Here is a 13,544-nt window from a genome sequence, read left to right on the forward strand (position 1 = left end):
TATTGTGACATAAGGGATTTTATTGTAAAGGGGAGTGATGGTACCAGCTTAGTGCTGCTCTTTCACCGGATCGCTTGCTTGAGTTGAGTTTGAGAAAGCTGTTATTTATCTAGTAATTGATCTTTTGTAAGCACCGAGAGGTCTTAGTGTTGGCACCACTACTACAAAAGTAGGATGTCTTTTCTTGCCCCATTGCAATGGGGTTTGTGGCATGTTGTTATTGCTCCAAGTAGCCTATATTGAATTGAAGGAGAGAGAATGGGATAAGGGCAAGCGCAAAGGAATAACCCCATGCGCACGCTGGGTCCAGCTGACTAGGAAACAGCTTAGCAAAGAGGGATCTGGGGTCCTGGCGGACAAGAAGTTGAGTGTTAGTCAACAGAGTGCCCGTGCAGTGAAGGCCAATTGTGAGGCCTTCAGGATATTTACAGATAGCAGAGTTTGGACCTGGTAGATCTTTCTGCTGTATTCTGCTTATAGCTGGGACCGCTGGGACTACTCCTGGCTGGGACATGAAACAGAGGTGGTGCAAGTGATAATAGCAAGTCCAGGAAAAAGTTGTGCTCTCATTCATATTGGCCAGCTAAAAGTAGTTTTCTGGTAGACTTTCTGGCCATTAGTTCCAAAATCCATCTGCATATCATTGCCTGTGCTTTTTGTTCTCTTGTCAAATGCTTTTAGCGTTTGTATTATTGGCTGGCAGCTGCCTGATGGCTCAGAAATTGCTAGAGATTTCAGTCCTAACAAGCACTTTTTAGCTTCATCCAGACAAGTGCAAACACTTAAAAGCAAAATCAAACAATACCAAAATACCCCACAGTTCTGGGTTTTGCCATGAAAATGTCATTACAGCAACTGCTGACTGTCTTAACAGACTCCAGTTGTCCATTCTTGGTTGCTTGTATCTTCCAAGCGTTCAGTAGTGGAAATAAAACTGCCTTTTTTGGCAGTATGCAGTCCTTCAAATCTTACGGGACTTACATTTATTGTTTGCTTCGAGTGTGCTAGATCTTCACTGTGACTTAAGCACGGGGATAATATCATGCTGAAGTCATAGCTCACAGCCTTAGCTAATGGATGTAGCTGCGCTGGAGCTTCTTTAATGCTTCCAGGGGAACCGTGCTTAGGTTACACTAGTAACCTGGTGCCCTAGTGCCATTTTTTTCCCCCCTACTGGTTCATCTGTGGATACTGTAGTTGTTAGGAATTTAAACCTAACAATCAAGTTTTCACTGTAGGTACTGCGTTTACTTCTTGCATTTCACAAAGCTCAGTAACTGCACAAAGTAATAGCCATCTCTTCCTTCGGGGTTCACGCGGAAGGACACAAAGTTGGTTATGCAATATAACAGAACAGTTACGGTTAAAGTAACGTTGGAGCTGTTTGGAACTAAAACGTTTTATATTTGTGAAAACATCTAGTGAGCTTAATTTTTTAAGATCTAGTTTTGATCTTAAATTTGATAGACTTTTTCTTTTGAACTTGACTTTGATATTTGGTTTTACTCAATAAAATTTGTTGTGTAGCATATTATACCTCCCTCACACAATTGTACATCACTGTGTTTCCTGTGTGTAACTTTCACGCTTGAGTAGTAAACAGCCTTGCAACTTTTACTTTTCAGGTAGATAGAGTAAGGATTATCAAATCACTTTGGAAAAAAAACCTCATCATTGTGGATTTGAATCTTTATCTTAACATCTGTTGTGCTGAGTGCCCCACGTAATTAGCTTCTAAAATGGCAGCTTTTATTTGTTAACAGACTTCAGCAAGATGTTTTCAGTGTAAACTAGCCAGTAACATAAAACTCACTAACAGATAAAAGAGCTGTGCAAAGCTGTGACTTTGTATAAATATTTAATAACAACTTACAACATTGTATTAAATCCCTCTGCCTCCACATATTTTAATTCATTAATAACTCACACGCAAATAGGTACAAATGCAGAAAAACGTGTTTGTTTTTTTTTTTAAAGCCTGCTGTCTGGTCATTAATTGCTGCTTGTGCCTTTCTGCCCCGAACTGCAGATGGTGTGGATGGGTATTTGTTTAAGCAGCGTGGGATGGCTGCTGCACAGAAATAACCTGCCAGTGAGGGTAGTGGTGGACTAGTTTAGTTTCTACCAGCTCTGGTCCTGCCTCTTCCTCTAGAACTCTATTAACTCTAATTCTTTAAATGTCTTGGAGATATTTTGCTGGTAACTGTAATCAGAGGCTTGTAAAAAGGTTCCAGTGCAAGCTTAGCTATAGCTTAATTATTCACATAAAAAACTGTTTGTAAGTCTTCTTGCCAACTCAGTCTTTCATTTTCATAGTAATGATGCCAATGTTAATTAGAAGATTGACTACAGTATTCTACACGTTTACATTGAAGTGAGTTGTTGTAAAGGAGAGCACAATTCTGGCATGTCGCTTTTCTCACTCAGCACCCCAGAAATTCAGAACATATGTTTTCTGAAAGACACACCAAGAGCTTAACCAAGGGGAAAGGGAGAATTACTCTAATCTAGCATCTCGTCAATGAAGAGGAGATCCAGGCAATTGGCTTCAGCTCGCACTCTGACTCAGCTCATTTTCTCAGTCTCCATTTTCTTTTAAAGTGCCTTTTATGGCTATAAAAAAGCGCAGCGCACCAGGAGTTGAGAGAAGATCGGGGATGCAGCCACGTGCTTGGCACTTCACTTCATGCGGAGGAGACGCACAGTGAATTGATTCAGCAGCAGGGGACAAGCTAAGTATAGCTGGCATCTGCTTGCCCTTGGCTTTGCTCGGTGTGGTGACATGTACTCAGTGCGGATGAACTCTCGGTTTGGGTCTCAGCTTTTGCACCCTCTACCACAACAGTTTTGGGCCCCCAGATTAAAAATGATTTCTGGAGCGACTCCAGTCTCCCTGCAGAGATGGTTTTCAATCTGGTTTGAAGACACTTGAGATGAAAAAAACCTACCTTCAAGCTTGAGTAAGTTTAAGAACATCCAAAGAAATACTGATGAGCATAGCTGGTGCTTCGCTTACAGTGTTGAAAGTATTAATGGAAATATATTAAATCCATCTTAGTCCTGTTTTTTCTGTTGCTTCTGAACGTAGTTCACAGCATTGGCTTTACCCTGCAGGGCTTGTGCCCTGGTACGCTCCCAGTAACGCAGTGCTTGCTCTGGGGAGCCTGCTGTGACGCGGAGAAGACCCAGCTGGGTGTGTGAACTAGATGTCCCTTCTTTGGCCGTGCTGAGGTGCTGGGTGACCAGGCAGGCAGTGGGAAAACGACCGTCCTGAGTAGCGCGGCTTCCTCAGGCTGGGGAAGAGCCTCTCTTGGAAGTGGCTCTCTCGGCCGCTCTCCTGACACGCTCACGTGAATCCCACTGAGGGCAAGATGCGTGATGTTGATTCAAATTAGCTTTTGAATCACCAGTCTCGTTCTGGAGGCAAAATACATGTAATTGTCTTTCTACTGGCATTATGCTCACATAGCTCGGTAAAAACAAATGCTCTCAGTAAAAGTAAATGCTCTCTGATGGTTTCGTGTGATGAAATGAGCTGTGGCGCAATGAAACGAGTACGCGCGTAAGTGCAGCATGGAATTTGGCGTCATGTCTGTTCAGAAAGCAGGGATGATTGTGAAACCATCCTTAAAGTTTTTAGAGGTGTTGAGGGCATGAGAAACCACCTTTTTCTTTTAATACAAGTTAGTTCCATTTAATAGCTAGACTAAAATTCCTTTAAAACCAAAAATCCTATTGAAAGCAGTTTTGACCTTGTGTAAAAACCAAACCAAAAACACAAAACCAAGAGGGAGAGTGTGAAAAGGCTCCTGGGGATTTCACACTTGCTTTTGATTTTGTGGGGGAATGTGCGCTCAGTTCACTCTGAAACCCTGCAGTGTTTGGCCTTCTTTGTTTTACAGATAATACTTTCATTTGTTAGAATTTCACAACGGATATTCTTTTCCTTTTTGTTTGAAAAGCAGAACAATCATATGATGATATTTACAAGCAAAATATATATGAAAAATAAATTGCCACAAAATGTTCTGCACTTTGCTTATGAAATAGTCCTATAAATTCCGTTATTCTGTGATTGTAGCCATGGGAATATATTACAGTTTATACCAAAGGCCCCTAAACGAAAGCCTTGTATTAATATATGCCTATATAAAGTAAATCACCTTTTTTTGTCATATTGAATTTCTTCCTAATGCTCACTTTTAAGCACCTTGACTTATTACAAGTGCTAGCTAGTTTGGTAGTGACTGCCATAGAAAATGACAGAGTGCGATGTCTGTACTGCTCTGAGGTTTTTTAATTCTTTGTTTTGAGCGGAGAGGGTTTGGAGCTGTGGCCAGGGTCCCATGCCTGGACGTGGACAAGCTCTGACACAGCCTCGCTGTCTCTGGGTGCGGACACAGGGCACATGTACACCACCGTAAAAACTAGCTGTGACAGCAAAATTAGACCAAGCGTGAAAAAACAAGCTGAACCGTTTAACTGTATTTGTATCGAGACTACATTTAATTAGTTTCTTGGTCTCTAAACAAAGAGCAGTTTAATAAGCTTACAGCCCACTAGTGAGTTAAATGGGGATCGCAGTCCCCTAGAGAAACATTTATTAGAAGTTTGCTGGAGTTAGTTATTTTTTCAGAATGGTTATTTTTGAAATCCAGTAAAAAATACTGAAATGAATTGCAGTGACCTGTATTCATGTGGAGTAGCACCTTACATTATATGGGGTCCTCACTGGAAAAATGAGTGGCATGACCCGCTTTACTCCTGCGAGAGGGGGAAGGGAGCAGCGCTGTTAGAAATGGAGAGGGGTACTGCCTTAGCTGGGTCTTTCTGATGAATAGCCAAAAAAAACCCCAAAACCCAACAATGAGAAGCATAAGGCATGGCCTGCATCAGCCCTCCCCCCACACGGTGTGGCTCCTCAGAGCACTGTTGCCTTCTGTGAAGGCAGGTTCTTGGTCTCGCCATTCACCAGCGACTACCCGTGGGAGACTGCCCCTCGAGAGCACAGCTGTTGTGCTGCAGAACCCCACAGTCCCTTCTGAAGATGCTTCGAGTGGAAACTGGAGTCTTGTTTACTACCAGAGGATTGCTTTCTATCGATCGAGGGCTCAGGAAAGAAAACTTATTTTAGGAAAGAAAATTTATTTTAGGAGCACTTGGCAGTTCTGCAGTGCTTTATGACAGTTCTGCAGTCTTCAGGACTCCAGCAAGCTGCAAAAATGGCGCATTATTTGGGATAGAAGTTGATCGGCAGATGTGAATTTAAAGCACACAGGAACCTGTTCTTGCATTGAATTAAATAATGGTGATTAAGAAAAAAATCTTAGGCCAAGGAGGAAAGAACAAAACTCAGGCTTTTGCTCTGAGAAGCTTGTCAGCATTAAGTGTGGGTAATTTCGCTGTGACAGGCAAGTGTGGAAACCCAGCTAAATCTAGTTACAACTTGTTTGAGTAATAACTGCCTGCTTTCACAAAGTCATAATTTACTTTTTTTAAAAAAAAAATAAATAAATTTAAAAAGATCACTTTTGTGGCTTCAAATTTTCATGCTTAGACTGTGCTCAAATGTCAAAGTATTATAGTTGATTGAAAATCACACACTGAGCAGAACCTGCAAAACTTACTTCTCCCAGCAAGCACATGTGTGCTTTCGCACACAAAAAACTAGGTACGTGCACATCAGTTGTTTGAAGGGGGAATGTGTGTTGGTGTTATTTGTGGTTTTGGTGGGTTTTTTTAGGATATATAGATTGTCGTAAAGGACCTTGGAGGCTCTGTTGCAAAGCTACTTGCTTTATCTCTGTTTAGGTTTTCTAATTTTTCTCTTTAGGTAAAGGAAAAATCTCCAAAAAAGGAAAAATGAAATTCAGTTAGTAGGGCTGTGGTAGTGTTAGGACTATCACAGTGAATTCATTGATCAGGAACTGGAGAAGGCATTGTCTTAATGTCATCATCTTGATCTTGCAGATCTGTTAGATGCTAGTTTTGGCAAAATGTGAATATATGTAAACCTTTCCTCCCCATGCAGAGTGAAGATTTCCACATATATACACAGTACTGCACCAACTACCCAAGGTAGGAATACTGGGTTCCCTTTCTTCTTTTGTCCCTTGGCCTGTTTATGTAATGTAAGTTACACACTGCATAGAAAACAAACAAACAAAAAAATCATGCCCTCTCACGCTCCACAACCGGAGGCAGGGGCAAGGAGTTTACTTTTTTTCTTAACTTAATAATAAAACCCACCAAACAACCAAACCCAACAAAAAATGAAGGATGTTCATCTGAAGTTTTATTTTGACCATTCTTGTCATTCATTGCTGTTATCCTTCTTTAGGAAATGATTGCCTTGTTCAGCAGTGCTCCAAATATGTAATTCCCAGTAAGACAGAATGGTTGCATGTCAAAGGAATACATAACCGAATGCATAAGATAACTTAAAACAGAAAAACAAGCAGCAGTGATTGGTTTAGGAACCTGCTGCCCCCTTTTACAAGGAAAGAAACAAACGGTTCCTGACTTTACCTACAGACTTACGGAGACAGTGTGTTTTAAAGCTATGTATTGATGTTTCCAGGTCAGTGGCTGCGTTGACAGAATGCATGAGGAACAAGACACTGGCCAAGTTCTTCAGAGAGCGGCAAGAAGCGCTTCAGCATTCGCTGCCCCTGGGCTCTTATCTCTTGAAACCTGTCCAGCGCATCCTCAAGTACCACCTGCTTTTGCACGTAAGCACCCATTAGAAATGTATTTTGTTTAGGGCTACTGCACATCAAAGTTCCTGCTTCTAGTACAAGATTTGATGTTTAGAAAGGTTGTGGGTTTCTTTACACCCTCTTTCTTTTGGGGGTGTTAGATTTCTACGTATGCAGACTCTTTCTGTCTTCGTCATTTCACAGTGTATGCATATATTTGGGGTGAGGAATTTATGGTAATTGTTTTGGACACATTGAATCAGTCTGTGTGTCCAAATAATTAGCTGCTTTTTTTTTTTTTAAACTCTCTGTAATTCTGAAGTTCTTTGTAAGATTCCTGTCATCATTAAACACTTTTGTACATGAATTTATTGTTCCAAGGAAAACCAGCATTTTTCCAAATGTTGCAATGCTGGGGTGGTTGAAAGAAGGAATAAATACATATAAACACCCCGATTGGTAAGATTTTTGTGGAGAGGAATGACTGAGGAAGTGGGAACTCTTTCCATATTCAGTGAATTGAGTTAAGCAAGTTTCGGAAATTCCTGCTTTATTGTTAACGTTTTCCACATATGTTTCCTATTAGAGAGTCATGTTCTAGTGAAGTGTAAAGACACTGATCCTTATTTAAAATGTCTGGTGCTTTTCTTCTCTCCAACTGTAAAGTAATGCGTGGTGTAATTCCATCAGGGTTTTATAAGTGTGTAGATATGTTCCGCGTTTTAAGAAAGCCGTTAAATGCTGTCTGAAAAAAGTCTCCTCCTCTCAGCGTGCCGCGTTCTCTTTCTGTGCCTCTCTGCTCTCATCAGCTGCTGCAAGTATTGTTGCTGCTAAACTGGCCGTAAAGGCTTGGCTTTGTCAGTCATCTTCTGTTAATCAAGTTGATAACAACATGGCAATAGTAACAAAGGCAGGAACGTTGCATTTGGGTGATTGCAAAGCAAAGACAAAATAGTGCAGATAAAAACATAGTACTGCATCTTGCTGGGAAAATTAATTTAGAAATAACAGGACTGTTTTTTTCCCCTCCTGTCTTAGGAAATAGAAAACCATCTTGACAAGGACACTGAGGGCTATGATGTGGTGCTGGATGCCATAGATACCATGCAGAGAGTGGCATGGCATATAAATGACATGAAGAGGAAACATGAACATGCCGTCAGGCTCCAAGTGAGTTCCCAATGAGATTTTATGGGTGTTTGTGAGCCGCTTTTGTCAATTTATATGCCACTAACGTTTTTCAGTTTATCTTTTCTTTTAATCTTTGTCAGTCATAATTTAGACTCCTGTTGAGTACGCCTGTGGCTGTTTGATCTTAGAGACCACGGTCATAGCTGCTGCAGGAAAATCTCAGACATCTCCGCCCTACAAGCAGCATCCTGTAAAGCATTTATTTTGCAGTAATATGGAACTTAAGATAACTTTTCTTTCTTCCTTTCCCTCAATTGTACAGCACTGCTGTACAACCCTAGGGCATGGCTTTGTTCAGAAATCCTGTGGTTTCCGATTTCTCCCCTTTGTGCTGATTAGTTTTGTTTTGAGGCGTTTCTTGTGCTTCTTGTTTAAGTACTTTCCTCTTGGGCTTCCGAAGACTCCTTGTCAGTTGCTTTGTGAAAAGTATAAACCTAGAAATATGATAGTTAGAAAAAGTTTAACTTCGCTTCAAGTGAAGAATTTCTGAGGAGAAAACAAAAGCTACACCCTCAGTAACTTTTGTCATCAAGAGCAAACTATTCTGTGGAAACAGAATGGTCGTTCTGTTTCAAACTTCCTAGTGAATCATGATTTTACATTACATTTTCATCAGCAGTATTTATATTGCTTTAAGAAAATTTGGGGGGATTTTTTAGTTTATAAAAGGGAGTAATAGCCTTATACCATTCCATGAATCTGTGTCATGTTATTCTTTGTCCCTTTTTTTTAACATAAACGGTACTTATTGGCTCTCATTTTTGTGGTTTTTTTTTTTGTTGCTGTTGTTTGTGTTGGGAGAATAGGATTACATTTGATGATGTCTTGCCTATAGCATCCTAACCTTTGCAACGCATTGCTGGAAATGCATGCTAATGACTTACCAACAGCCCTTTATAAATCTGAGTAATGATAACCAGCAATATTTGGCAATAAAGAGGGTTAAATGCTTTTGGAAAAGCGGTGTGGTTTTGTGGTGATTTTTTTAATTTTTATTAATTTATTGAGCTCAGCTGGCAAATGTATGGGGTTGTGGAAAATGTTTAGGTTCATACCTAGGCTTTTAAAAAGTAAAATCTGTTTGTGCAGCCATAAGGATAGGTCTTCCGTGGGCTATCACACTGCCATTCGGATGGGGTCGTGCTCTTTCACAGCAGGCTGTCCTGGGGAGCTTGGGGCTTTTCACTGGGTCCACGCAGAGGAAACCACTACTCAGGAGGGCACATTTTACTGTGTCCAGCTCTGGAGCCCTCAGCACAAGAAAGGCATGGACCTATTGGAGCGGGTCCAGAGGAGAGCCACAAAAATGATCAGAGAGATGGAGCACCTCTCCCATGAGGACAGCTCTCCCGAGAGAGCTGGGGTTGTTCAGCCTAGAGAAGAGAAGGCTCCAGAGAGACCTTATAGCAGCCGTCCAGTACCTGAAGGGGGCCTATAAGAAAGCTGGGGAGGGACCGTTTGCAAGGTCATGTAGTGATAGGACAAGGGGCAATGGTTTTAAACTAGAGCAGGGTAGGTTTAGATTAGACATTCGGAAGAAGTTCTTTACAACGAGGGTGGTGAGACACTGGAACAGGTTGCCCAGAGAGGTGGCGGAGGCCCCATCCCTGGAGACATTCAAGGCCGGGCTTGATGAGGCTCTGAGCAACCTGATCTAGTTGAAGATGTCCCTGCTCACTGCAGGGGGGTTGGACTAGATGACCTTTAAGGGTCCCTTCCAACCCAACACATTCTATGGTTCTATGGTTTTAGTCTGGGCTTCGCAATAGGCCTCCGAGCGCCTGGCTGCAATGTTGCACGTGACCTACCAACCTCAGTAACGGTGCATGGTGACTTTACGCTGTCGGATGCTGAACCTCATATAGGAGAGTGAGAATGGCTTCAGCTGTTTTTGTTTGAGTCTTTATTTAAGAGAGATCTCCGAAATGAACGTGTCTGTTCTTCTTCGGTCTGTTGCAGGAGATACAGAGCTTGCTCACTAACTGGAAAGGGCCGGACCTCACGAGTTACGGGGAGCTGGTGTTAGAAGGAACATTTCGCATTCAGAGAGCCAAAAACGAGCGCACGTTGTTCCTCTTCGACAAGCTGCTGCTAATTACAAAAAAGAGAGACGAGATGTTTGTATACAAAGCGCACATACTGGTATGCTGGAGAGCAGGTGGTCATGCGCTGACTCGGGGTTTCCCCAAAACTCCCCTGTGACTCACATTGTTGCCTCTTGTTGTTGCAGTGTGGGAATCTCATGCTTGTTGAAGTAATACCAAAGGAACCACTTAGCTTTAGCGTCTTCCACTACAAAAATCCCAAGATGCAACATACTGTCCAGGTATGACAGAAACCTCCCTGCCCACTGGGTAACCTGACTGATGACCGTATGTTATTCCTTAGCCTGCACGGTGCAGTCAAGCATTTTCTCATGGTGCTACAATTTCTTTTTTATCAGGCAAAGTCGCAGCAAGACAAGCGCCTTTGGATTCTTCACCTGAAGAGGTTAATTCTAGAAAATCATCCTGCTAAAATTCCTGCCAAGGTAAAAATTAAAAAAAACCCACCACCTCCTTGTACATGCGTTTAACTTGGAGCCATCTTGTTAGCTGCAAGATGTGTGGTAATTGACAGAAATTTTAGACTCCAGGAGATGAACATGTTGTTTCCTTATGTCTTTAAAAGTTCCTCCAAATTAATGGGAAAGTTCCGCTAAAAGCATCTACAGGGCTTGGTACATGAGTAGAATTTAACTGGATTAGCTGCATTGCTGTCCATATTAGGATTTGCCTGCTAAGACACAAGTAACAGAGACGCGATGTCAGAAAGCTTGAGTATATAAAGGCGTACCTTAGCTTGATATTGCCTGTCTGCACAACACCGAGGTGCGCTAATTGCAGCATGTGTAGACCTTACCAAGCTAATTTTAATCTGTCTTGGTTAGATATCGTGGCAGTGAAGCCACTGGCAGGAGACACTTCACTTTGCAGATACAACCCAGCCATTGCAAACCCTGCATCCTTAGCTGGGACATCTGAGCCCTTTCTGCTGAGATAGTTAGCAAGCTTTACGCCAGAGAAAATGAGGCACTGATATCATACTCATAGCTGTAATGTCTTGTAGAAGGGAAACCTCGTCCTTTTATTTGTGAAATCCTGTCTTAGAGCTCCAGGTGGTGTTTCCCAGTGTAACATGTTGCACCTCTCAAAGGGTGTAAACCCTAGTTAACTCTTGTCATGACACAGCAACCACTGACTCACGTGGAAGCAGGATTTTTTTCTGTTGGTGTCCCCCCCCCCCGAGTTTTACTGCTGGGTTTTTTTTTTGTTTTCAGTATTAGGTTCACTAATCAGTTTCTCTGACTTTTTTTTTTTTTCCACTGAGTTTTATGCTGTAATGGCTAAAAAATGTTACCTGTGACTGAAGTACACAGTGCTGTACTGTCTTTTTCAACAAAAAGAGAATTATGGGAGAAAAAAGCCCTAGCAGTTGCTATTACTGATTCTCCTCTTATCTTTTTGTTGACAAAGTTTATTGAAGGTATAATGTTTATGCTGGTATCCATGCTTACAATGTAAATACTCATTGCAGTTTATTAGCTTGTAAAAAGAAATACTGCAGCATGATCTCAGCTTTGGTATCAAGATGTTTTTCTTACTACTGATTGGATTTTTTTATTTATCTATGGAAAAAATATGTAACGAAAAATATAACGCCATTTTAGAAAGGAAAAGTCTAACCAAATAAATCTGTGAGGTTGTCTGCACGTTTTTTATTTCATTTTGTTTGTTTTTAACAAACCAGTAGTTGCTAGTTTTGAGATGTCTCCCTGCACGGATTTTAGAGGATTTAATAGTAGTCCATATCTGACGCCTGGTGGAAAATTAGTGAACTGCACCTAATAGAAGGGCAAGCAGGTTAGGTAGGCTATTTTTATTTTGGTTTATTTTCTCACTTATTAGCTGATATGCTTGATAAAACATCCAGGTGATTTTTCCTATTAGAAAAAAACGTGACAAACTTTAAACAATCATGAGATGCTTTTTATCCGGGTTCAATCTTACTTAAACCAAATTACGATTCCTTTTTTTAATAGCTGTTCCTCAAGGAAACCCTTAAAAGAAGCCATATTGATAGTGTTTTCTGTGCTAACAACTTCAGAATTGAAAAATAATCAAGGAGTAAAACAATTTGATTTTTAGGGAGGAAATGTTCTGTGAATCACAAAAAAACTTGTGATTCTCAGATACTAGGGCCGGTTTTCTGCCAATCCCAGCAATATGGAGAGGTGTGTCAATGGCTCTAAACTGTGGGACTTGTAGAGAGGTCTCTGGAGGTTTGTGTCCCCGTGGAGGAGACCCAGTGTGTACAGCATGATCTCAGCGCAGCACAGCCCCTGTCTTTGAAGCCAAGGTAGTTTTTGCGGTCAGATGTGCCATCACTGCATCCCCCCCAAAATATCTCACGCTGGTGGTGCCATAGGTACGCGCTCCTTCTCTTGCTGTGCCAGCGGGGAGCTGGGTACGCAAGGTGGAGCTGCTCGGTGCGGTGAACAGCAGGGCTTTGTGTGAAGCCCTGAAGATAAGCTCTGGTAAACTCCTCCTCACAAAATTCTTCTGCGCATATGTAACGTGTCCAGCACATAGAGAGAGACAGAAAACGATACTGCTAACCATATTTATTAGTTCAAAAATTAAACTTGCTTTTGTTTACATATAAACTCACTACTATGTGTAATATGCGATGTAATTTGTCCTTGCAGCTTATAGTTTAACATTTTCATTTGTTATTTTTTCTCTTTCAGGCCAAACAAGCAATTCTAGAAATGGATGCCATACGTAAGTTGGTTCTTTTTCACTTCCATTTGTAAAAATGAATAAAACCATCTTCAAAAGTTTGGCTTTAACTGTTGGTTTCATCTGAGACCGAAGGCGGCCAGCCTTATGTTCCTTCAGTTATGATCTTGCTGGAAAAAACCAAAATTGGGTGCAGATCCTGTGAAGCTGTGTAGACATTGGGCTGACTGATCTGCAACCAACAAGTTATGTCGTATGATGAGCACGGATGAGGCAGATTAGAGCTTCTGTAAACTCTGGCCACTCTCTTTTGTTTATTCCATGCTGACTAAATGTATGATCTTTCCTGTTTTGTAGCATAAGCTCCTCCTGGCTAGGACCCACTGAAGGGCTAGCAATTAGCAAATGCAGCTTGAAGTACATAGCAATGTTATGACTTATTTGTGCTGGCAAACCTGCAGCTGGAGGACAGCGAGGGAGTCTGCCAGATGCTCACCGTGCTGTGCACGGCCTCTCTGGAAGGGACACGAGGGAGCCCAGTGTCCCTGTGGTGGCAGCACGGCTGGCTGCTCCCGGTGTCCTCCGTCACCCTGCACTCCAGTTAGCACAGCAGCTGCCATGGCAGAAAGCGCAGAACAGCCCCAAGAAAACTCCGTGCTGGGACGTAGCAGGCTTGTGCTTGTGTCTGAAGGGTTTACCTGCGTGTGTGTCCCAGGAGCCAAGGCTGGAGAACGCATGTGATGCTGCTGTCTGCGCTCTGAGTGTGGTCCCATCTGCACCGCCCCTGCTGCTGCATCTTCTGCTTGCTGCCTTTGCTGGTGCCGCCTGCGTTAGCTCTTCGTGTTGGCAGCGATCCCTAGCAGTGCAGGGAAAT

At 42.0% G+C, this 13,544-nt stretch overlaps 1 protein-coding gene across 7 annotated transcripts in view; it reads left to right on the forward strand.

Moving 5' to 3' along the window:
* Positions 1-13,544, forward strand: part of PLEKHG1 (pleckstrin homology and RhoGEF domain containing G1) — a 180,663-nt gene that overhangs the window by 155,609 nt on the left and 11,510 nt on the right. For all 7 annotated transcript variants that reach the window (XM_054194412.1, XM_054194411.1, XM_054194413.1 and 4 more), the window contains 7 exons: positions 6,032-6,078; positions 6,581-6,731; positions 7,737-7,868; positions 9,849-10,031; positions 10,120-10,215; positions 10,333-10,419; positions 12,679-12,712. In XM_054194412.1, the coding sequence (XP_054050387.1) occupies positions 6,032-6,078; positions 6,581-6,731; positions 7,737-7,868; positions 9,849-10,031; positions 10,120-10,215; positions 10,333-10,419; positions 12,679-12,712 (730 nt within the window). The remainder of the gene's footprint in view (positions 1-6,031; positions 6,079-6,580; positions 6,732-7,736; positions 7,869-9,848; positions 10,032-10,119; positions 10,216-10,332; positions 10,420-12,678; positions 12,713-13,544) is intronic.

This window comes from Rissa tridactyla, chromosome 3 (genome assembly GCF_028500815.1).
Source record: "Rissa tridactyla isolate bRisTri1 chromosome 3, bRisTri1.patW.cur.20221130, whole genome shotgun sequence".
Lineage (NCBI taxonomy): Eukaryota > Metazoa > Chordata > Aves > Charadriiformes > Laridae > Rissa > Rissa tridactyla.